The sequence below is a fragment of the Nerophis ophidion genome, linkage group LG21, assembly GCF_033978795.1.
Source record: "Nerophis ophidion isolate RoL-2023_Sa linkage group LG21, RoL_Noph_v1.0, whole genome shotgun sequence".
NCBI lineage: Eukaryota > Metazoa > Chordata > Actinopteri > Syngnathiformes > Syngnathidae > Nerophis > Nerophis ophidion.
This window is the reverse complement of record NC_084631.1, coordinates 5,995,936-6,021,334: the sequence shown is the minus strand read 5'-3', so window position 1 is coordinate 6,021,334 and position 25,399 is coordinate 5,995,936. Positions and strand designations below refer to the sequence as shown.

The 25,399-nt window shown below is 41.5% G+C and overlaps 1 protein-coding gene across 1 annotated transcript; it reads left to right on the top strand.

Annotated features, from left to right (window-relative positions):
* The first annotated feature begins 465 nt into the window (after positions 1 to 465).
* Positions 466 to 23,439, top strand: rab13 (RAB13, member RAS oncogene family). Its single transcript, XM_061881683.1, has 8 exons — positions 466 to 940; positions 3,136 to 3,196; positions 5,214 to 5,274; positions 5,366 to 5,443; positions 11,200 to 11,289; positions 11,481 to 11,546; positions 16,039 to 16,089; positions 21,165 to 23,439. Exons 1-8 carry the CDS (start codon positions 817 to 819, stop codon positions 21,234 to 21,236), a joined length of 603 nt encoding a protein of 200 aa, XP_061737667.1. The 5' UTR covers positions 466 to 816; the 3' UTR covers positions 21,237 to 23,439.
* Positions 23,440 to 25,399: the final 1,960 nt, after the last annotated feature.

Below are 25,399 nucleotides of genomic sequence, written 5' to 3'. Positions count from 1 at the left end.
GGCGACTAATTTGGTTCTTACGGGCTACCAGGTTCCCGCGGGCACCACGTTGGTGACCCCTGGTTTATATATGTTCAGTTTTTTTTTAAATGTCAAAATCAATCAATTAATCAATGTTTACTTATATAGCCCTAAATCACTAGTGTCTCAAAGGGCTGCACAAACCACAACACAAACCACTACGAGATCCTCGGTAGGCCCACATAAGGGCAAGGAAAACTCACACCCAGTGGGACGGGCCCCCACTTGCTTTGATTTTTCAGTCTGTGGCCCTAAGTGGAAAAAGTTTGGACACCCCTGGCATAGTGCATTGCTATCTATTTTTGCTATTATTTCTGTAAAACCAGATTACATTGCAGTAAAATAAATTAAACATCAGTTTAATTGTATCGCCCAAAGATGGTCAAGTGGCGACATCGTGCGTTCAATCTGAGTACTGCATGCCACAGAGTCACTCCCCCTCTTTGCAATCTGGGCTGACTGCGACACAAGTTTTTTTTTTTTAGGGGGAGAAAAGGCTGAGAAAACCCCACACGTCGACACTCTGGTATGTTTGCAAATGGTTGAAAGACGATCTATCTTTATTTTTGGAACGAGGATCACTTTAATCTGGCGATGAAGGCGGTTGTGAAGTCCACGTCAACTTTGGATGCGGCGGATTTCTCGATCGGACAGAAGTGAGAGGCGCTAAGGAGGATCAAAGTGGACCGGTGTTCAAGTTGGACAAGAAAGAAAAAGAAAAAGGAACGTATCAAATAGGGAATCGTGCCAACTTTTAAGGATCTGGTCCAGAGTTGAAGGGAGCATCTGTGAAATATGGCGAAAAAGTATGATTTTCTCTTTAAATTGTTGCTCATCGGGGACAGTGGAGTTGGAAAAACATGTCTGATCATTCGCTTTGCTGAGGACAATTTCAACTCAACCTACATCTCGACCATTGGTAAAGTTCTTTTAACCTTTTTCTCATTAAACTTCACAATGCTGACATGTTTAGACATGCCTGTCTTTTTTTGTAGCTCCACTCTCTAGTCCCATTTCTATGTACTGACTGCACACACACACACACTTTCTTGTATTTTTTACATTCTTGAGACCTTTTGAAAAATGCCTACCTCTTCAGGACCACCATTTTCTAGATACATACAGATTTATATTTACAACATAATAGTATATACATGCTATGCAAAAATAAAAAAGCTTGTTGTGAAAAATGAGTTGAAATTTCACCAAAAAAAGGTCAAATTTTCACTAGAAAAACTTAGAATTTTGGCAGTATTATACTAAAAGTTGTCATTTTACGCAACGCAAGTCAGAATTGGACAAGAAAAACTGAATATTTGTGCAATGTAATGATAAAAGTTGGAATTTTACTCAATAGCAGTTGAGATGAAAAAAAAAACCTTATCATTTTGGCAATCTTATGAAAGAGTCGTAATTTTACTCGACACAAGTCAGTTTTATAAAAAATGTTTGCAATATTATGATAACATTTAGACTTGGCAAAATTATGTCAAAAGTCATCATTTTACTCAAAAAATGTCACTATTTTTCAAGAACAACCCAAAAAAATTGTCAATATTGTGATATAAATCGGAATTTTATGACAAATGTCACCATTTTGTATTAAAAGGTAATAATTTACATAAAAAAGTAATAATTTTAATTGAAAAAGTAATCATTTTAAGAGAAAATATTGAAATGATACAGAAAGAATATGGGAAATTATTTCCAAATTTTATAAGAAGTCAACACATATTAGGACAAAAAAACTTTAGTTATTCCATCCATCTTCTTCCACTTATCCGAGGTCGGGTCGCGGGGGCAGCAGCCTAAGCAGGGAAGCCCAGACTTCCCTCTCCCCAGCCACTTCGTCCAGCTCTTCCCGGGGGATCCCGAGGCGTTCCCAGGCCAGCCGGGAGACATAGTCTTCCCAACGTGTCCTGGGTCTTCCCCGTGGCCTCCTACCGGTTGGACGTGCCCTAAACACCTCCCTAGGGAGGCGTTCGGGTGGCATCCTGACCAGATGCCCGAACCACCTCATCTGGCTCCTCTCGATGTGAAGGAGCAGCGGCTTTACTTTGGGCTCCTCTCGGATGGCAGAGCTTCTCACCCTATCTCTAAGGGAGAGACCCAAACTCATTTCGGCCGCTTGTACCCGTGATCTTATCCTTTCGGTCATCCTTTCGGTCGGTTTAGTTATTATTGTTATTGTAAAATGTTTTGTTAGTAATTGGTTTTCAATCTTCATTATTTACTTCAAAGTATTACAGTATGTCTCTATATGCATATTTATTTTGGCCAAAGGGGGCACATTTCAATTTCTTACACACACTTGTTATTACATATGTTGGCCAGAGGGGGAGCCCTTTTAAAACCGACACAGTCAATTTGAGAAATCCCTCCTTTTTGGGACCACCCTCATTTTAATAGATTTCACCACCAGGGGTGCAAATGAGACATTTTCTATTAGATGCAATGGTTTTCCCAATTGGGACCATGATTTATATCCTAATTTGTTCACCGGTCCCCATATGGAAGGTACTTTTCCTTGTTGATGTCTCAGGAAGGGAAAAATACAAGAACACGCACGCACGCACACAATCTAACTCTTCTTCCACCCACACTCATTCCTATCTTTCTGACAATCTCTCGGTCATTTTCAACCAGTCCCCACCCAGCTGACTGTGACCTAAATATGAAACTCTGCACTATGTATGTACAGAACAGGCTAACAGTTTGGACACACCTCATTTCAATGCATTTTGTTTATTTTCATGACTATTTACATTGTAGATTGTTACTGAAGGCATCAAAACTATGACACAACCATTTCAATTAACTACCTCTTGAAGGTCATTGAGAAAATGCCAAGAATGTGCAAAACAGTAATCAGAGCAAAGGGTGGCTATTTTGAAGAAACTAGAACATAAAACATGTTTTCAGTTATTTCGCCTTTTTTTTTGTGAAGTACATAACTCCACATGTGTTCATTCATAGTTTTGATGCCTTCAGTGACAATCCACAATGTAAATAGTCATGAAAATAAAGAAAAAGAAGGTGTCCAAACTTTTGGCCTGCATGGTGAGGTTTTTCAGTCGTTGTTTGTTTCCCACCAATCTTTTTTTTTTCCCCCAGGCATCGACTTTAAAGTAAAAACAATTGAGGTGGATGGCAAGAAAGTGAAACTGCAAGTATGGTAAGTGATGATGTCTGCTTGTAAATTGCACATGTGCTGACGGTGGAACCTCGATGTACAAAGTTCAACGGTCCTTGAACAGGGTTTGTGAAAAGAGAAGTTTGTATAGAGAAGAATTACAATGTAAAAAAAAATAATAATAATAATGCATTCCACCCTTGACAAAAGTCCATTTAGTGAAGGTTTTGATTACAAAGTGAAATCCACATTTAGTGATAGTCCTGTATATCAAACAAATATAACACATTGGTGATGGATGAACTTTCTATTTAAAAGCCTACTGAAAGCCACTACTAGCGACCACGCAGTCTGATAGTTTATATATCAATGATGAAATATTAACATTGCAACACATGCCAGTTTACTAAATTACAATTTTAAATTTCCCACGGAGTTTCTTGTTGAAAACGTCGCGGAATAATGACACGTTTTTGTGACGTCTCGGGTTGTAGCGGACATATTAGCCCAGCACCACACACAGCTAAAAGTCGTCTCTTTTCATCGCATAATTACACAGTAATTTGGACATCTGTGTAGCTGAATATTTTGCAATTTCTTCAATTAATAATGGAGACGTCAAAGAAGAATGCTGTTGGTGGAAAGCGGTGGATTGCAGCTGCCTTTAGCAACCGAAACACAGCCGGTGTTTCTTTGTTTGTTGTGAAGCTTTAACACAGAGCGGTCAAGCGAACATGTTTCTCTAAGTCAACCAGCAAGTTTTTGGATGGGAAAATTATGATATTAAGTCGGCTCTTACCGGAGACTTCAGTGGATTATGCGACCTCCTCCTGCAGCTCAAAAAGGCAGCTGTGAGCTTGGCTTCTCTCAGAGACACTGGCGTTCACCGCAGCCGTCCGACTTTGAGATATGACTTTGCAATCTCACGAAAACACTATTAAAACAATAAGCAGATAAGGGATTTTCCGGAATTCTCCTAGTAAATGTTAGTAAATGGGTTGTACTTGTATAGCGCTTTTCTACCTTCAAGGTACTCAAAGCGCTTTGACGCTAATTCCACATTCACCCATTCACACACACTGATGGAGGGAGCTGCCATGCAAGGCGCTAACCAGCACCCATCAGGAGCAAGGGTGAAGTGTCTTGCTCGAGGACACGACGGACGTGACAAGGTTGGTACTAGGTGGGGATTGAACCAGGGACCCTCGGGTTGCGCACGGCCACTCTAGTCACAGACCAGAACTTTTTTTGTGGGCGCATTGATATCAGCGCACATAGCAACGCACTTCCTACTTCTGTCAAAGAATGTGTGCAAAAAATTAATTAGCATGTGCTTGGAGAGGCCACACGCACGCAAAGTGTGGTTTTTAAGTGTTGAGGACTTTGGCACTGCTTTGAGACTGTATGTTTTAATGTTTGTCCAAAGACATGTGCGAGGTGTGTTGAAATGTGTCTAATTACATCTGAAACGGTCCCACTGCCGCCGCCTGGAGCCGTCTTCTTTTCTTTTTTTTGGTGCTTCACTCTAACTTTCCTCATCCACAAATCTTTCATCCTCGCTCAAATTAATGGGGAAATTGTCGCTTTTTCGGTCCGAGTAGCTCTTGCTGCTGGAGGCTATGATTATAAATGATGTGAGGATGTGAGGAGCCCTACAACCCGTGACATCACGTGCAGATAGTCTGCTACTTCCGGTAAAGGCAAGGCTTTTTTATTAGCGACCAAAAGTTGCGAACTTTATCGTGGATGTTCTCTACTAAATCCTTTCAGCAAAAATATGGCAATATCGCGAAATGATCAAGTATGACACATAGAATGGACCTGCTATCCCCGTTTAAATAAGAACATCTCATTTCAGTACACCTTTAAATAGCTAAAGTAAAACAACAATACTGAACTGTCCTGTATGCGCTGCTCTGTCAACACAACCTCACACGAGTGTTGTCCTGACACTTACTTGTTTGTGTTCACACACATTCCCGGCAGCCATGTTTTTTTCATGCCACCATTTTAAATAAGGCACGTCAGACGTTGTTTTGACCTCTTTTGCCTTGTGCAGGGACACAGCAGGCCAGGAGAGGTTCAAGACCATCACCACTGCCTACTACCGAGGAGCCATGGTGAGCCCTGGCCGTGACGTCTTCGTGCCGGCTACTAGATGACTGCTAGTTGACCTCTTTCTCTCTCTCTCTCTCTCTCTCGCTCGACCAGGGCATCATCCTGGTGTACGACATCACTGACGAGAAATCCTTCGAAAACATACAGAACTGGATGAAGAGCATCAAAGAAGTGAGGCTGTGTTTCTACTCTGTAAAACATTTTTAAAAGTGCTTAGTTCACACCTGGGCGAAATACGGCCCATTAACATTTTCGACGTTCTACATAATTTTTTTTTATCGTTAACGTCAAAACTGTCGCCGCCATTATGATGTGCATTGCTGTTTTTTAAATGACTCTAAGTCTTGAACCATAGAAAGTATTTAAATGGTCAAAATCTGCGCTTTTGGGTGTTGTACGAGTTATTATGGCTTATGGAAAATCAGAAGTGTGAGCACTAGAACTCTGCCCCGTTTGTCCATATTACACATTTTGGACAATTCCATGCTTTCAACCTTGTGGGAACAGTTTGCACATGACTGTGCACAAAGAAAGGTCCATAAAGACATGGGTGACAGTCTGGTGTGGAGGAACTTGACTGGTATCAATCAATCAATCAATGTTTATTTATATAGCCTCAAATCACAAATGTCTCAAAGGACTGCACAAATCATTACGACTACAACATCCTCGGAAGAACCCACAAAAGGGCAAGGAAAACTCACACCCAGTGGGCAGGGAGAATTCACATCCAGTGGGACGCCAGTGACAATGCTGACTATGAGAAACCTTGGAGAGGACCTCAGATGTGGGCAACCCCCCACCCCCTCTAGGGGACCGAAAGCAATGGATGTCGAGCGGGTCTAACATGATACTGTGAAAGTTCAATCCATAGTGGCTCCAACACAGCCGCAAGAGTTCAGTTCAAAGCGGATCCAAGACAGCAGCGAGAGTCCCGTCCACAGGAAACCATCCCGAGCGGAGGCGGATCAGCAGCGTAGAGATGTCCCCAACCGATACACAGGCGAGCGGTCCATCCTGGGTCTCGACTCTGGACAGCCAGTACTTCATGCACAGAGTCCTGACCTGAACCTGATAGAAGACATTTGGGATGAATTAGAACAGAGACAGAGAGCCAGGCCTTCTGGACCAACATCAGTGTGTGACCTCACCAATGCGCTTTTGGAAGAATGGTGGAAAATTCCAATAAACACACTCCGCAACCTTGTGGACAGCCTTCCCAGAAGAGTTGAAGCTGTAATAGCTGCAGAAGTTGGACACCTATTTGTTGTAATAATTGTTATAAAACTTGTTCAAAACAGATTATAGGTTAATAAGGCTCCTGGTTGCATGAAGATGGCCTAATAATCCATCCATTCATCATCTTCCACTTATCCGAGGTCTGGTCGCGGGGGCAGCAGCCTAAGCAGGGAAGCCCAGACTTCCCTCTCCCCAGCCACTTCGTCTAGCTCTTCCCGGGGGATCCCGAGGCGTTCCCAGGCCAGCCGGGAGACATAGTCTTCCCAACGTGTCCTGGGTCTTCCCCGTGGCCTCCTACCGGTTGGACGTGCCCTAAACACCTCCCTAGGGAGGCGTTCGGGTGGCATCCTGACCAGATGCCCGAACCACCTCATCTGGCTCCTCTCCATGTGGAGGAGCAGCGGCTTTACTTTGAGTTCCTCCCGGATGGCAGAGCTTCTCACCCTATCTCTAAGGGAGAGACCCAAACTCATTTGGGCCGCTTGTACCCGTGATCTTATCCTTTCGGTCATGACCCAAAGCTCATGACCATAGGTGAGGATGGGAACGTAGATCGACCGGTAAATTGAGAGCTTTGCCTTCCGGCTCAGCTCCTTCTTCACCACAACGGATCGGTACAACGTCCGCATTACTGAAGACGCCGCACCGATCCGCCTGTCGATCTCACGATCCACTCTTCCCTCACTCGTGAACAAGACTCCTAGGTACTTGAACTCCTCCACTTGGGGCAGGGTCTCCTCCCCAACCCGGAGATGGCACTCCACCCTTTTCCGGGCGAGAACCATGGACTCGGACTTGGAGGTGCTGATTCTCATTCCGGTCGCTTCACACTCGGCTACGAACCGATCCAGCGAGAGCTGAAGATCCCGGTCAGATGAAGCCATCAGGTCCACATCATCTGCAAAAAGCAGAGACCTAATCCCGCGGCCACCAAACCGGAACCCCTCAACGCCTTTACTGCGCCTAGAAATTCTGTCCATAAAAGTTATGAACAGAATCGGTGACAAAGGGCAGCCTTGGCGGCCTAAAAATGTATTTGAAAAAATTTACTGTGATAAAAAAAATAATATTTTTATGTATTTATTTATTTACATTTTTTCATTTTGAGAATTTTTGTAAAATTCGAAATCGATTTTTGAGTCGTGATTATTTATTTAATATTTCTAAGTCTAAATCTTTTGTCTGTTCACTTCCTGTGTTTAACATGTTCACATATTACACTTTTCTAAGAGGGAAAGAATGGGCTAGGTACCGTATTTTTCGGGGTATAAGTCGCTCTGGAGTATAAGTCGCACCTGCCGAAATTGCATAGTAAAGAAGTGAAGTGAATTATATTTATATGTAGTGAAGTGAATTTATATAGCGCTTTTCTCTAATCACTCAAAGCGCTTTACATAGTGAAACCCAATATCTAAGTGACATTTAAAGCAGTGTGGGTGGCACTGAGAGCACGTGGGTAAATTGTCTTGCCCAACGACACAACGGCAGTGACTAGGATGGCGGAAGCGGGAATCGAACCTGCAACCCTCAAGTTGCTGGCACGGCTGCTCTACCAACCGAGTTATAGCGCTTTTTTCTGAAGACGTGCGGCGTCTTCAGTAATGCGGACCTTGTACCGATCCGTTGTGGTGAAGAAAGAGCTGAGCCGGAAGGCAAAGCTCTCAATTTACCGCTCGATCTACGTTCCCATCCTCACCTATGGTCATGAGCTTTGGGTCATGACCGAAAGGATAAGACCACGGGTACAAGCGGCCCAAATGAGTTTCCTCCGCCGTGTGGCGGGTCTCTCCCTTAGAGATAGGGTGAGAAGCTCTGCCATCCGGGAGGAACTCAAAGTAAAGCCGCTGCTCCTCCACATGGAGAGGAGCCAGATGAGGTGGTTCGGGCATCTGGTCAGGATGCCACCCGAACGCCTCCCTAGGGAGGTGTTTAGGGCACGTCCAGTCGGTAGGAGGCCACGGGGAAGACTATGTCTCCCGGCTGGCCTGGGAACGCCTCGGGATCCCCCGGGAAGAGCTAGACGAAGTGGCTGGGGAGAGGGAAGTCTGGGTTTCCCTGCTTAGGCTGTTGCCCCCGCGACCCGACCTCGGATAAGCGGAAGATGATGGATAGCGCTTTTTTCTCAAGTGACTCAAAGCGCTTTACATAGTGACACCCAATTTCTAAGTTACATTTAAACTAGTGTGGGTGGCACTGGGAGCAGGTGGGTTCAGTGTCTTGCCCAAGGACACAACGGCAGTAACTAGGATGGCACAAGCGGGAATCGAACCTGCAACCCTCAAGTTGCTGGCACGGCTGCTCTACCAACCGAGCTATAGCGCTTTTTTCTGAAGACGTGCGGCGTCTTCAGTAATGCGGACCTTGTACCGATCCGTTGTGGTGAAGAAGGAGCTGAGCCGGAAGGCAAAGCTCTCAATTTACCGGTCGATCTACGTTCCCATCCTCACCTATGGTCATGAGCTTTGGGTCATGACTGAAAGGATAAGATCACGGGTACAAGCGGCCCAAATGAGTTTGGGTCTCTCCCTTAGAGATAGGGTGAGAAGCTCTGCCATCCGGAAGGAACTCAAAGTAAAGCCGCTGCTCCTCCACATGGAGAGGAGCCAGATGAGGTGGTTCGGGAATCTGGTCAGGATGCCACCCGAACGCCTCCCTAGGGAGGTGTTTAGGGCACGTCCAACCGGTAGGAGGCCACGGGGAAGACCCAGGACACGTTGGGAAGACTATGTCTCCCGGCTGGCCTGGGAACGCCTCGGGATCCCCCGGGAAGAGCTAGACGAAGTGGCTGGGGAGAGGGAAGTCTGGGTTTCCCTGCTTAGGCTGTTGCCCCCGCGACCCGACCTCGGATAAGCGGAAGATGATGGATGGATGGATGGATAGCGCTTTTTTCTCAAGTGACTCCAAGCGCTTTACATAATGACACCCAATTTCTAAGTTACATTTAAATCAGTGTGGGTGGCACTGGGAGCAGGTGGGTAAAGTGTCTTGCCCAAGGACACAACGGCAGTAACTAGGATGGCACAAGCGGGAATCGAACCTGCAACCCTCAAGTTGCTGGCACAGCCACTCTACCAACCGAGCTATGCCGCCAAAGGTAAAAAACATAAGTCGCGCTGGAGTATAAGTCGCATTTTTGGGGGAAATTTATTTGATAAAACCCAACACCAAGAATAGACATTTGAAAGGCAATTTAAAATAAAGAATAGTGAACAACAGGCTGAATAAGTGTAAGTTATATGAGGCATAAATAACCAACTGAGAAGATGCCTGGTATTTTAACGTAACATTATGGTAAGAGTCATTCAAATAACTATAACATATAGAATATGCTATACGTTTACCAAACAATCTGTCACTCCTAATTGCTAAATCCGTTGAAATCTTATACGTCTACTCTGTTGCGATCTGCTGCTCGGATCTTCACGTTTGTTTTTCCGTTCTCAGTCTGACCCATTTATTTCCTGTTTTTGTCCATCACTATGGTTACACATCAGTTCACCTGCTGCTCACGCCCCGCACACCTGCTCCAGATAAGCACCGTCACTTTATAAGCCGTCCTCTTTTGTTTGTTCAGCCTGGGTTCATGATTTGCTTTTCACGCAACAAGTTACGCCTGCACTCTATATCGTATGTATATTCTCGCTAAGCTTTCCACGCTAGCCATTCATTGTTCATTCCAGTTCTCATGCCGAAGTTTTTGTTTTACTGTTTTATGTGCCTACGTGCCAGTTTTATTTCTCATTGTTGTATATCCTAGCTTTTATGCTTGTTTTATTCTACTAGCTCTAGCATTTTTGTTATATAGCTCTTTTTGTTATTTAAATAAATGTTGTATATCTTACCTTTGCTGCGTTCACTTGGCGCATCCTCGAGGGAATCGAACCCGGCATCACAATGCCGATCAGACGTAACATAGTCTCTTACGTCCATCCATCCATCCATTTCCTACCGCTTATTCCCTTTCGGGGTCACGGGGGGCGCTGGCGCCTATCTCAGCTACAATCGGGCAAAAGGCAGGGTACACCCTGGACAAGTCGCCACCTCATCGCAGGGCCAACACAGATAGACAGACAACATTCACACTCACATTCACACACTAGGGACCATTTAGTGTTGCCAATCAACCTATCCCCAGGTGCATGTCTTTGGAGGTGGGAGGGGCCTATCCCCAGGTGCATGTCTTTGGAGGTGGGCGGGGCCTATCCCCAGGTGCATGTCTTTGGAAGTGGGAGGAAGCCGGAGTACCCGGAGGGAACCCACGCATTCACGGGGAGAACATGCAAACTCCACACAGAAAGATCCCGAGCCTGGATTTGAACCCAGGACTGCAGGAACTTCGTATTGTGAGGCAGACGCACTAACCCCTCTCCCACCGTGAATGAGCTAAAATAATATTATTTGATATTTTACGGCAACGTGTTAATAATTTCACGTATAAGTCGCACCCACGGCCAAACTATGAAAAAAAAACTGAGACTAATAGTCCGAAAAATACGGTACTTTGCAATAGTAAAGTTAGGAGATGGACTTTGCAGATGCAGTAACTAAAAATGATAAAGACAAAAAAGGGGGAGTTGAAAACTGACATTTTGCCTGAAAACAGCCATTGTCTTGTTTGTTTGCAGACATGTGAATGCAGCTCAACCCCACCTAATCAATCACTTTCACCCCCCCTTTTGTCCCACTAGAATGCATCTGCCGGAGTGAGTCGAATGTTGCTCGGCAATAAGTGTGACATAGAGGCGAAGCGGAAAGTTACCAAGGAGACGGGAGAAAAGGTGAGGCGACCCCCCGGCAGATAGAGCGTTGGAAATAAAAGAACATTTCTGGGCTGTATGATAAATATAGGCAGGGATTATTTATATAAGGAGCATGGTGGCTCAACTTTCTGTTTACTTCAGATAAGCAACAGGAAGTGATTATCGTCACATCCTGGTTCGGTGGATTCATGCCCTGTTTGTGTTTACAGCTGGCGAAGGATCACGGCATCAGGTTCTTTGAAACCAGCGCCAAGTCAAGTATTAACGTTGAGGAGGTGAGCCGCAATGACATCAACTTTAAAAAGGAACAGCACGTTTTTTTTTTTCTGGCCTATTATTCACAGTCCTTATTTAAGACGAGAACACACGTCTTTCTTTTTTTTATGCATTCTAACTCGTAAACAAATGCTAGCAAGAGTCAGCAAACTATGCAGGTAATGAGATTCAATATGTTCCGCCTATAAAACATCAAAAAGCTTCAATCAATGTTTTATAGACATAAGTATACATGTAATGTAGTAACAAGCACATTCATAATGACATTTAAAAATGTACATATTTTGCTAATTGATTTCACAGACATACCATGTTGGCTATTCCCTTCAACAACAACCCTACTAATCATGGCCGAATTCATTGAAGCAACAAAAAAGGCTATTTTGGGACAAATTATGGTCCAAGAACTTACATTTTTGAGCCTGAACATTCCGAGGATGATCTACTAGTTTAAGAATAAGCAGATCCGACTCGAGTACAAATGTAAGCATCATGTAGCAGTATTGCTAAGTGATAAACAAGTTATAGTATACAAACTACGAACATAATAAAACATTCACTTACTGTACGATGTCTGCCCTCAGTGGGATGCCGACAAATTGCATGTTTCTATCTTTCTGCACAAGACTTGTGTTCTCTGTTTAGAACAAGAGTTCATCATAATCCTCACTCCTAAACCAGGATGGCTACCGAATCTAGTATGTATTATTATTATTATTATTATTATTATTACATATTTTTTTAGCACCTACCAAATCGATTCACTTAAAATCTAACGGTGCTATACTACGATGAATGGGTTGCCGACTCTCAAGTGCACTTTGGCATTTGGCGATCACTCCAGCAGCACTGAGAGCGGAGTAAACCAAACTGTGCTAGCTTGATGCTAATATACATTGACTTTGCTATTGACATGCTACTGATTAGCATTTGCGAATTTACATGGCGATTTCAACAACCTACGATTTTGTTTGTTCATATTACATCTAAGATGCTCCTTAGAATCAGACAGCTGGTGTGTAGTAAGTACAATACTTATATTATTAACACCTTTCAGGGCGCAACAAAAAATTACTGCCATATAATGTTTTGGACTTGCAACTGTAATTGCAATTTAATGTCATACTTGAGAATGATAATCTGATGATAATAAAACAGGACAGCAGTTATCATAATCAGCTAATATTTCAAAGGTTGCAATAAGGAAAAAGATTGTATAATGGAAAATATTTAATAAATATTAACACACGCAAAAGTACTGACAATAGGTAATGGTATCGATTCTTTGATTAAAAAGTTAAAAATTGGACACAATTTAAATGAGCATAGTTCCGTGTTTTTCTTGCAATGTCTTCAGTGCTGAGAAGAATTTTAAAGTCGAAAATTTTCCGTTCATGGCCACAACCTTTCACTATACAAGTGTGAGGTATGATTTATAATCCAGCGCAAACTTTTGCCAACTCAGAGGCGATGCAGCCGCTCAGTATGTCAATAGCTGCGTAACATAGATACAGTTGTGATCAAAATTATTCAACCCCCACAGAATTTTGGTGTTTTAGCAAGTTGGACATTTATTCCGTATTTTGTTTATAGTCATATCAAATAAAGATGCATTAAATAGACAAATGCAACCTGAATTACATTATATTTTGTAACATACCAAACAGTGTCATTTCTCTTAATATCTCATTGACAAAATTATTCAACCCCTTGAAGATCATAACTCTTAAGAACAGAATTTGAATAAGGTCTTTTCAATCAGGTGTTAAACACCTGTAGATGTGATTAGAACCATAACGAGCAACAATTAAACTGATTGAAAAAGACTGTGACGCTCAGCTTCTTGTAGATGGTCAATGGAGTATTTGCAACATGGTGAAGTCCAGGGAGTGGTCAAAGAAGTCAAGAGAGGAGGTAATTTCTCTTCATAAGAAAATAGCAAAGACATTACACATTCCAAGAGACACAGTTGGGAGCATAATTCGCAAGTTTAAAGCTAAAGGCACAGTGGAAACACTACCTGGGCGTGGTAGAAAGAGGATGCTGTGTGCAACTGCTGTCCGGTATTTGAAGCGTACAGTGGTGAAAAACCCCCGGGTAACAGCTGAGGAGCTACAACAGGACATTGCAAAGGAAGGAACGCAGGTTTTGTCCCAGACAATAAGGCGCGCACTACGAGATGAAGGCCTCCATGCCAGAACTCCCAGGCGCACTCCACTTCTGACTACCAGGCACAAGAAAATAGACAAATCATCTGGACAAACCCCAAAGGTTTTGGCAAACTGTTCTATGGAGTGATGAAACAAAACTGGAACTCTTTGGGCCTATGAATCAACGTTATGTCTGGAGGAGAAAAAAATGAAGCTTACAAAGAGAAGAACACCTTGCCTACTGTTAAGCATGGTGGGGGGTCAATCATGCTCTGGGGCTGTTTCTCTGCCTCAGGTACCGGGAATCTCCAGCGCGTTCAAGGCATTATGAATTCTATTTCCTACCAGGATATATTAGCTGCAAATGTCATGAAGTCAGTGACGAAGCTGAGGCTTGGGAGACGTTGGACCTTCCAACAGGACAAGGATCCCAAGCATAGCTCCAAATCAACATCAGAGTGATTGCAGAAGAAGGGCTGGAAGACTCTGGAGTGGCCTTCACAGTCGCCAGACCTAAATCCTCTAGAAAAGCTGTGGTGGGACTTGAAGAAGGCAGTTGCAGCACACAAGCCCAAGAATATGAACGAACTGGAGGCCTTTGTCCAAGAGGAATGGGCTAAAATACCTGTAGATGCTTGCAAGAAGCTTGTGTCCGCTTATGTATCACCTTTGAAGGATGTCATTACTGCCAAAGGGTGTTCTAATAAGTACTAAAGATGCATGGAACTAGGGCAGGGGTGCCCATTACGTCGATCGAGAGCTACCAGTCGATCTCGAGCCAGGCTTTAAAAAAAAATAGACCTAAAAATTAGTGATCATCAATCTTCACCAAGACGTCACTTAAATGACATTCACGGCACCGGAGGGTCTTGTGAGATGACTCTGGCTGCTGCAAGATCATTATTATGAAAATATGACCGAGAGGAAGGCGAGAAACACTTTTTATTTCAACAGACTCTCGCGCCGTACCTTCCGTCAAAACTCTAAAGGCCGACTGCACATTTTCTATCTTCACAATAAAAGCCCTGCTTCATGCTGCCTGCTCTAACTAAATACAGAGTCTCGGAAAGCTGGCGTGCACAAGCGATCCCTCAGAAAGCTGGCGTGCACATCACTTGTGCACGCCAGCTTTCCGAGACTCTTATTTTGTTAGCGCAGGCAGCATGAAGCAGGGCTTTTATTGTGAAGATAGGAAATGTGCAGAGTTTTGACGGAAGGGACGGCGCGAAAGTCTGTTGAAATAAAAAGTGTTTCTCGCCTTCCTCTCTGTCATTTTTTCATAATAATGAACTGGCAGCAGCCAGCGTCATCTCACAAGACCCTCGGGTGCCGTGAATGTCAATCAAGCAAGCTACGGAATTTGCCGCCAATGTTTTTCTTGTAAAGTGTATGGAAGCTGGATGAATTAGATGCCAAAAACCAACCACTTTCATGTGGTATTGTACAGAAAGGACAACTTTTTTTCTCCTCCATTTGAAAATGTGGGCGTTATCATCATTACTGTCTGATTCCAATCAATGCAAGTCATCAGAATCAGGTAATACACCAACTTATATTCTTGTCTTTGTGAAAGAAAGACATCTATATGTGTTACACATGCTTGTATTATCGTTAAACACATTTAACGTGTTTACAAAAATGTCTCTTTCATAAATAAATAAATAAATATAAATGATATATATAAATGAGGTAGAACCCCTCAAGTTGGTCAATTGAAAAGTAGCTCGCCTGCAGAAAAAGTGTGGGCACCCATGAACTAGGGGGTTGAATCATTTTGTCAATGAGATATTAAGAAAAATGTCCTTTTTTTGGTATTTTGTAAAATACAGTGTTACAATTTAAGTTACATTTGTCTATTTGACACATCTTTATTTGATATGACTATGAAAAAATTACGGAATAAATGTCCAACTTGCTAAAACACCAAAATTGTGTGGGGGTTGAATAAATTTGTCACAACTGTAGATATATAGTACTTTGATTCCTTCAGGAAAGTTCCTTCAGGAAAATGAAAATACTGACCTCTGAGATCAGAGCGCCACTAAAAGTAGTTCCTCGGCGTTAACTCTTGTGTTAACAATATCCCTATTTGGTTATTATTCAGGTCACACGTCATAAACTAGGTATTGTTAGCCTTTTTTGGATGTCTTTTTTTGAGGTCCCAATGGGCGCAATAAATTAATCCCATTAGCTACATGGTTAGCCGTCTCGTTAGAATGCATAAAGAAATAAAAACACATAAGATTGTGAATACTAGGCTAAAAAAAAAAAGTGCACTTCCCCTTTAAGCCATGACTGACTTATTCATGACTAACATTCACCATTTTGCCAAATTTTGCAGTCCTTTCTGGCGTTGGCACGGGACATACTTCAGATATCCAGCAGGAAACCGGTAAGTGTTGTGGTTTAATGCATCGCCATGACAACACACGTGCGCATGACAAACACTGCCTGGATTGTTATGGCCTCTTAAATTTAGAAGTGTGCATCATTTTAAGGGCGTAGAAAAAAACCTAAGCACAAACAGGAGAATAGGACCCCTAATTTTTTTGGGATGGCTCTGCACAATCTGTTCTACAGTATATTTTTTTAAAAAGTGGGCTGGCGTTGACGTCAATGCTTGCCTTACGTACTTATATGGGCATGCCCATGTATAGGCTTTGGGCCTCCAAGACAGGGGTGTCCAAAGTGGGACCCGGGGACCATTTGCGGCCCCGCAGCTGATTTTTTTTTTTTTTAATGGCATGCAGCACATTCTGCAAATACTATTTAAAAAAAAAAAATAAATAAAATAAAACAGAAAAAAAAAGAAGAATGAAAGAGCAAAGAGGTGAAATGTAACGACTAAAAAATGCAGGCTGTTTGTTTCTTTTAAAGCGGTTATTGCTCAAAAATGAATCAAAATCAATGTTGATATGAATTATTGGCCTACTCCAGCTTTACATTTAAAAAAAGAAATCGACTTTGAAATTATTTTTGGGGAAAAATATTGCATATTTTAAGTTGTATTTGACAAAAAAAAATACATTAATACTTATAAATGACAAATAAATCTGAAGTTGATTTATAGCAGGGGTATAAATTATGTGCAGCTGTGGTTAAAATGTTCTACTCGCTGCCAGCGTGTGCAGCTAGATAGATAGTTAACAGTATTATGAAACCAAAGCTGGGTTTTTTGGATGTTTGACGTTCCTTCTTTTGAATTATTTTTCTTCCTCAGTTTTATTTCTTCCTTTTATTTATGTTTGTAAGACTGAAAATATAAACATTACAAAAGTATAACCTACGTTGTGTATTATACATTAATAATTTCCATTGTGTATGTTACATATACAGTCGTGGTCAAAAGTTTACATACACTTGTAAAGAACATGATGTCATGGCTGCCTTGAGTTTCCATTCATTTCTACAACTCTTATTTTTTTGTGATAGAGTAATTGGAGCACATACTTGTTGCTCACAAAAAACATTCATGAAGTTTGGTTCTTTTAGGAATGTATTTTGGGTCTACTGAAAATGTGACCACATCTGCTTGGTCAAAAGTATACATACAGCAACATACATTATCAATTTTGGTGATGTAAAAAAGGTACAATCAAATCAAATTAGCTTCATGGCATGGCCTCTTAACTTCATGTGAGTGATTATGATTGACGACACCTGTTGACTTCTCTGAGCCCATTTAAATAGGGCTCATGTGATGCAATTATTAGACTCGGTTGCAAAAGAACTCAGCACAGATCTAAAAGAACAAATCATTGACTTGATCGAGTCAGGAAAGTCACTTGGAGCCATTTCAAAGCAGCTTACAGCAACTGTGCAGACAATTGTTCTTAAGTATAAAGTGCATGGCACAGTTTTGTCACTGCCATGATCAGGAAGAAAATGCAAGCTATCACCTGCTGCTGAGAGAAAATTGGTCAGGATGATCAATAGTCAACCGAGAACCACCAAAAAGCAGGTCTGCGATGAATTGGAAGCTGCTGGAACACAGGTGTCAGTGTCCACAGTCAAGCTTGTTTTGTATCGCCATGGATTGAGAGGCTACCATGCAAGAAGGAAGCCCTTGCTCCAGAAGCCACACCTAAAGGCTTATCTTAAGTTAGTTGCTGATCACGTGGACAAAGATAATACCTTCTGGAGGAAAATTTTGTGGTCAGATGAAACAAAAATCGGCCGCAATATCCAGCAATGTGTTTGGAGGAGAAAAGGTGAGGCCTTTAATCCCAGGAACACCATTCATACTGTCAAGCTTGGTGGTGGTAATATTATGCTCTGGGCCTGTTTTGCTGCCAGTGGAACTGGTGCTTATTGGGACAATGAAAAAGGAGGATTTCCTCGAAATTCTTCAGGACAACCTAAAATCATCAGCCCGGAGGTTGGGTCTTGGGCGCAGTTGGGAGCTCCAACAAGACGATGACCCCAAACACGTCAAAAGTGGTAAAAGAATGGCTAGAATGATGGTTTTAAAATGGCCTTCCCAAAGTCCTGACTTAAACGTGTGGACAATGTTGAAGAAACAAGTCCATGTCAGAAAACCAACACATTTAGCTGAACTGCACCAATTTTGTCAAGAGGAGTGGTCAAAAATTCAACCAGAAGCTTGTGGATGGCTACCAAAAGTGCCTTATTGCAGTAAAACTTGCCAAGGGACACGTAAGCAGATATTAAGATTGCTGTATGTATACTTTTGACCCAGCAGATTTTCTCACATTTTCAGTAGACCCATAATAAATTCATAAAACAACCAAACTTCATGAATGATTTTGTGGGCAACAAGTATGTGCTCCAATTACTTTATCACAAAACAATAAGAGTTGTAGAAATGATTGGAAACTCAAGACAGCCATGACATTATGTTCTTTACAAGTGTATGTAAACTTCTGACCAGGACTCTATATGTTACATACACAACGGAAATTATTAATGTAAAACACACAACAGAGGTCATACTTAGTGTTTATATTTTCAGTCTTACAAACTTAAATAAAGGAAGACTTATTAAGAAATAAAACTGAGGAAGAAAAATAATTCAAAAGAAGGAACTCCGTCAATCATCCAAAATCTTCTGTTTCTTTATACTGTTAACTATCTATCTAGCTGCACACGCGGCAGTGAGTAGCAAGGGTGGAATAATGAATTTATTGACAGTGCAGTATGAAAGCTTGATGTGTTGACTTGGTAAATAAGTAAGCACAGTCTCAAAAAGGAATATAACCTGTGGAGGCACTTTCTAAAGAAACATCCAAATGTTGAGACCTTGGGCTCTTGAAACAGCGGTCCTCTTCATTATGAAGTTGACTTGCACTGCACTATAGCGGTGGTCGGCAACCCGCGACTCCTTAGTGCCGCCCTAGTAGCTCCCTGGAGCATTTTTTAGAAAAGGATTGAAAATGGAAAATGATGTTTTAGTATGTTTTTTGTTTGAGGACAAACATGACACATATTTTCCCAATCGTTAGAAAGCCCACTGTTTAATATGTTTGTGTGTATGCTTCACTAATGAGTATTGGGTGAACATTGTTTTGTCCTTTTAATTTCTGTGGTTCTTAAACCCACCACAGTGTGGACTGTGATGCAACAGTTTGTTTACATGTAAAATTTTCCTCTCCTTTGTCTCATTTTGTCCACCAAATGTTTTATGCTGTGCGTGAATGCACAAAGGTGCGCTTTGTTGTTATTGAATTGTTGGGAGTGCTAATCAGGCATATTTGGTCAGTGCTTGACTGCAAGCTAATTGATGCTAACATGCTATTTAGGCTAGCTGTATGTATTGCATCATTATGCCTCTAATGTAGCTATCTATATTTGAGCTCATTTTATATCCTTTTTTCATCTTTGTATATAATTTAGTTTTACACATCTCATGACACATTATCTGTGTGTAATATTGGCTGCATTCCTGATCGTTGTTCCAGACCACAGCAAACGTTACCCAGCTTGCAAAGATTGTAATATATTAGAAGAAGACAGCCTGTCGTTTCCTTTAACTTGGACACACACATTTATACCTTTTGGTCGTTAAAGCCAGTAATTTCCAGGAGTTATCTCACCTTCTGAGTAGCCTCTGATTTATTAATGGTTTCTAATGTTGTAAAAATGTGTAGAATAAATATTAAATGTCAACATTTCTGTCAACAAAGATTTTCTTCAGCCTGCGACACATACCGTATTTCCTTGAATTGCCACAGGGCATATAGTATGCGCCTGCCTGGAATTACTGCCGGGTCAAACTCTCTTCCCAAAATAATTACCGCCTGGTCAAACTCGTGACGTCACGAGTGACACTTCCCCTGTCATCATTTTCAAAATGGAAGAGGCTGATTTGAATACCGGTAATTTGAAATTGCATAAAGGGAAGAAGATTAAGAGCTATTCAGTAGGATTTAAGATCCAAGCTTACATCACACTCAAATTTTTACCGCATTCCTTTGGTAAGTGCCGGAGTGAGAAAAGGTTTTAAAATAATTAGCGCATGCTTACTTTTACCGCATGTTTTTGGTAAGCGCAGGAGTGAGAAGAGGTTTTAAATTAATTAGCGCACCGGCGGCAATTCAAGGAAAAACGGTAGTTATTTTGATATTAGGCTAATATAGACACTTACGTCATCTGTTGCCTATAAGACTTATATACAACTTTAAATTTTTTGCGGCTCCAGACAGATTTGTATTTTTTTACATTTTGGGTCCAATATGGCTCTTTTAACCTTTTGGGTTGCCAAACCTAGCTCTAGATGTTCCATTTTTCATTTATTTTTTTCAACACAGGTTGTCGTACAACAGGGGTGTCAAACGTACGGCTCGCAAACAGGTTTTATCCGGCTCGCAGGACGGGTTTGCCGAGTATAAAAATTTCCTGAAATTTTTGAATGAAAGAAACTGCTGTTCTAAATGTGTCCACTAAATGTCACAATAGCAATTCTTTGTATCTTTGTTGATCATGCTACATATGTACAAAATAAACCACATAATGTTAGTACATCAGTCGAGGAAAATGATTAAACTACATAAATAACATACTGTAATTGGATTTTGATATAGTTTTTTTATCTTAATAGATTGAAAATTGACACCAACATCACATAATTTATTCAGAAAATATAAATAACGACAAATTATATATACTATTAACCGCAACATATAAATGTAAAAAAAAAAAAAACAACATTATGATTTGTGCAATTTAAGAATGTTCCTGTTCAATTTTTAAACAAAGAAAACCATCTGAAGTTGTCTTTATTTTTAAGTTATCGTGCCGTGATTTTAACAGTTCGGCCCACTTGGGAGTAGATTTTTCTCCATGTGCCCCCCCCCCCACATTTATAATAAGTTTGATACCCCTGCCGTACACTTATACTTACCCTATACCACCTGTATCATAAAGTAATGTCAACATGTAAAAAAAAAAACACTAGATAGAAAAACCACAAAATTAAGCTTTTCCTTCTGTCTTTTCTGTGTTCAAAAGGGTCCCGCTGGTCGAGAAGTGAAGATCACCAGCAGAACTGAGAAAAAAACTTCCAAATGTGCTCTTCTTTAGACAAAACACTACACAAACCTGGCAACCTGGTGGCGTACATGTCAAAATCAGAATCAAAAATACTTTAATGATCCCAGGAGGCAAATTTAAGATTTTCAGCACAATCCCATTCAAGATCAGATAAACATTACAGGGAGACAGAACAGGATCGCTGACAGTTCTGCCAACTTCCGGCGCCCCTTACGCTGGGGAAGGGGAAGTGAGAAAAAAAAAAATTCAGTCCAAGCCTGGGCCTCTGGAAAGGGGGTCCAGACTGAGGCCAAGGAATAAAACAAAACCTCAGAGCCATAGCACACATAAACATGTGTGTGAGAGGGAAACATCAAAGGACATTAAAGACATTAAACGAGCAGAGCTGATGCAACCAGCTACTTCTAAACACAGCCACAAAAGTAAAACAACAACCACGCCATCGTCTGCTGGGGTAGGTGAGCATGGCCAGAGACAGGAGCAGACCCAACAAAGCAACCAAGAGAGCCGACTCCACCCTCGGATGCTCACCAACTCTCGGCCATAAAAAAAGAAAAAAAAAACCACACTACTAAAGGATGTTCTGAAAAAGCCCATACATTTCTACTTGTGGCCTGTGCAATATTTGTCGCCACCGAACCGCTTTAGTCTTTATTGGATGTAATTTTTGGCTCCCACTGCAGTCCCAACATTTTCAACCAACTGTTACTGCTGAGATGGACCTTGACCATTTCATCGCTTCTACTAAATGTTGCGAATCAAGCAGAAGTCGCAATCGGATCCTGAAACATTTTTTTTTTTACAGAGCATTTTAAATCAAGGAACGGAAAGTGACGAGACTGAAAAGGCCGCGAATGTGAATGTTTGTGCAATTGAAGCTGTAGGGACGAGAATGATGGATAAGGCAAAGTGAACGTGTAATTTGTGAGTAAAGTTTTACGGTAAAATGAGAGGTAAAGTTCCCACTCGGATGATCACCACATCCTGTCATACTTGCCAACCCTTCCGATTTGTTTTGCAATATTATGCAAATATTATGTAAGTCCTTCTGGTACCTGCTGATCTGTATTAGGGATATGCATAAGTCCTGAAAATTTGCGCGAGTTCGCCTTTGTAGTCCATGTCAACACCCTATGTATGAAAATAGACCTGTGCAGACCATACTTGCCAACCCTCCCGATTTTCCCGGGAGGCTCCCGAATTTCAGTGCCTCTCCCGGGGCAACCATTCTCCCGATTTACATCCGGACAACAATATTGTCCTCTCTCACCTGAAAAGGAGACTATTATCTATAACCCATAAAGTAGGCAGGCACAGAGCTATTTCTCAGCGTGTATTTATTCCAGCCGGCACGTTAATACACTGACACACAACATGAATTCCCATCATGCATTGCTTCAAAACTACGGCAAGTAGTAATGTCCAAAAGACACAACAGAGACAAAGCAGAAGAACGAAGAAGAGACATGGCGGCGACGAGTATATATATGTATATATATATGTATGTGTGTATATATATGTATATATGTGTGTGTGTGTATATATATGTGTATGTATATATATGTATGTATATATGTATATATATATGTATATATGTGTGTGTGTGTATATATATGTGTATGTATATATATGTATGTATATATATGTGTATATGTATATGTATATAGATGTGTATATGTATGTATATATGTATATATGTGTATATATATATGTATATATATGTATATATATGTATGTATATATGTATATGTATGTATATATATGTATATATATGTATGTATGTATATATATGTGTGTATGTATGTATATATATGTATATGTATGTGTATATATGTATATGTATGTGTATATATATATGTATATGTATGTGTATACATATATGTATATATGTATATGTATTTGTATACATATATGTATATATATGTGTATATGTATGTGTATACATATATGTATATATATGTGTATATGTATGTGTATACATATATGTATATATATGTGTATATATATGTATGTATGTATGTATGTATGTATGTGTGTTATGTATATATATATTTATGTGTGTGTATATATATATATATATATATATGAAATACTTAAATATTTACAACCCCCCACCCCAAAGTCCCAAATTCAAAGGTCTCAAGGTTGGCAAGTATGTGTCGTGTATCCAAGTGGAGTTCATGTAGAACCGATTTATGGCCACACTTGCTCAATAAAAACTGAAGACAGTTGACTATGTGTTGGAATTTGTAAACACTCTTATTAATGCTGTATTGATAAAATCGGCGATGTGATGCGAATAACTAGGATCGAATAGTCGGAAGCCAAGATGCAAGGCAAAGGTGAGGTCGTGCGAAAAGATTGTTTTTAAATACCAGATAAGTACCGTATTTTCCCGACTATAAGGCGCACTTAAAATCCTTTTTGTTCCTCAAAATTCGACAATGCGCCTTATAACCCGGTGCGCCTAATGTAATTAATAATTCTGGTTTTGCTTACCAACCTCAAAGCAATTTTATTGGGTAGATAGTGTAATAAGTGTGACCGGTAGATGGCAGTCAAACATAACAGATACATGTAGACTGCACTATGATGGCAATATGGCTGAAGTAAACAACACCAACATGTTTTGTGTTCCATTAAAAATATAGAACACTACACACGGCGCTCACAAATCTATCAAAATGTTTTCGAGGTACTACGGAGAAGGAGCCGGCACTCAGACATGGGCGTTGATTGTGCGAGGAGTGTTTATTAAACACAAGGAAGTTGAGGGTGTAGTTAAACCACAATGAGACTATGTGTTACTGGGGGTTGTTGAAGGTGCGTGTTGTCGTGGAAATTTCTTAAAGACGATCCTTTAGTGACAAATAGCTTTTAAAATGATTTATTAAAGTAACAAACAAATAATAACAAGCTTTGCAAAGCGAGACCAAACCAGAACGACACATCCGTTCGTTCCAGCTTGTTCTACCTGCCTTGGAATATGTCATGACAATTATACATTCTCAGAAGTCCCACCCTCCATGCTCATTTACATACAGTACACCAGTGGAATGAATACCCAAGTCCTGTGAAGAAGGAGAGGGTGTCGTTTGCCCAGAAGGGGAGTGGGTGACTCAGGAAAGGGCAACAGTTTAGCACGGGGGGGGTGCCAGGGAGAGAAAACACACATGCCCAGGTCAACTAAAGTCCACATGTCACATCAAAGACACAGCAAAAGATCTCTTATCTGATCAAGCTCTGTCTCCTAAGTGTCACATTCCTGGGCCCAATAAACAACTTTTAGTGACCCGTTCAAAGAACATCAATTAAAACAAGTACAAGTAATTTTGCTATCAGTGTTGAGTGAGGAAGCAGACAAGTCCAAAAGGAGCGAGGCAGAAGAAGGTCCGTAACACAAGCGGCAGGTCCGTGGGGCTGAAGAGAGATATTTAGAGGTCCGTGTCCAAAGCGGGGGTCGAAGATCGAGGGAGGGAGTCAGAATCTGTAGGGGGTCCTGGGAAGTGAGGCACAGCTCACTTCCAAGGCGACTAACGAAGGTTGCGCCGGCTTGAGAAGGATGATCGCTCATCACGGGAAAGTGCGCTGATTGCAGATTTCCTGCAGCCGTGCGGAGGTGCGCCCGCAGCGGACAGGGAACGCCGGTGGGCGCGGCCCAAGGTGCTTTCACTGGAGCGCACAGATGGATGAGAGGCGGCAGGAGTCTGAGCTGTAACATTAGTATGACTTTGGTAAGCTATGAAGCCGCACCGCTTGATGTACTTGGGGCGGCATAGCTCGGTTGGTAGAGTGGCCGTGCCAGCAACTTGAGGGTTGCAGGTTCGATTCCCGCTTGTGCCATCCTAGTCACTGCCGTTGTATCCTTGGGCAAGACGCTTTACCCACCTGCTCCCAGTGCCACCCACACTGGTTTAAATGTAACTTAGATATTGGCTGTCACTATGTAAAGCGCTTTGAGTCACTTGAGAAAAGCGCTATATAAATATAATTCACTTCACTTCACTTCACTACTTCAACATACGAGTATTACTATGGTGTGTGTATAACGTAAGACATATTATCTGGCGTTTTGTTTCGCAATATTATGCAAAAGCAACTTATCTTACCTTCTGGTACATGCTGATCTGTATTTAAGATCTGCATAAATCCGGAAATTCTGCGCATGTCTGCCTTTGTAGTCTGTGCTTACC

Coding starts and splice junctions, on each gene's coding strand:
- rab13 (XM_061881683.1), top strand. CDS start 817: ATGGCGAAAAAGTATGATTTTCTCTTTAAATTGTTGCTCATCGGGGAC. Junction 3,197..5,213: donor AAAGTGAAACTGCAAGTATG/GTAAGTGATGAT, acceptor TGCCTTGTGCAG/GGACACAGCAGGCCAGGAGA. Junction 16,090..21,164: donor AGATATCCAGCAGGAAACCG/GTAAGTGTTGTG, acceptor TGTGTTCAAAAG/GGTCCCGCTGGTCGAGAAGT.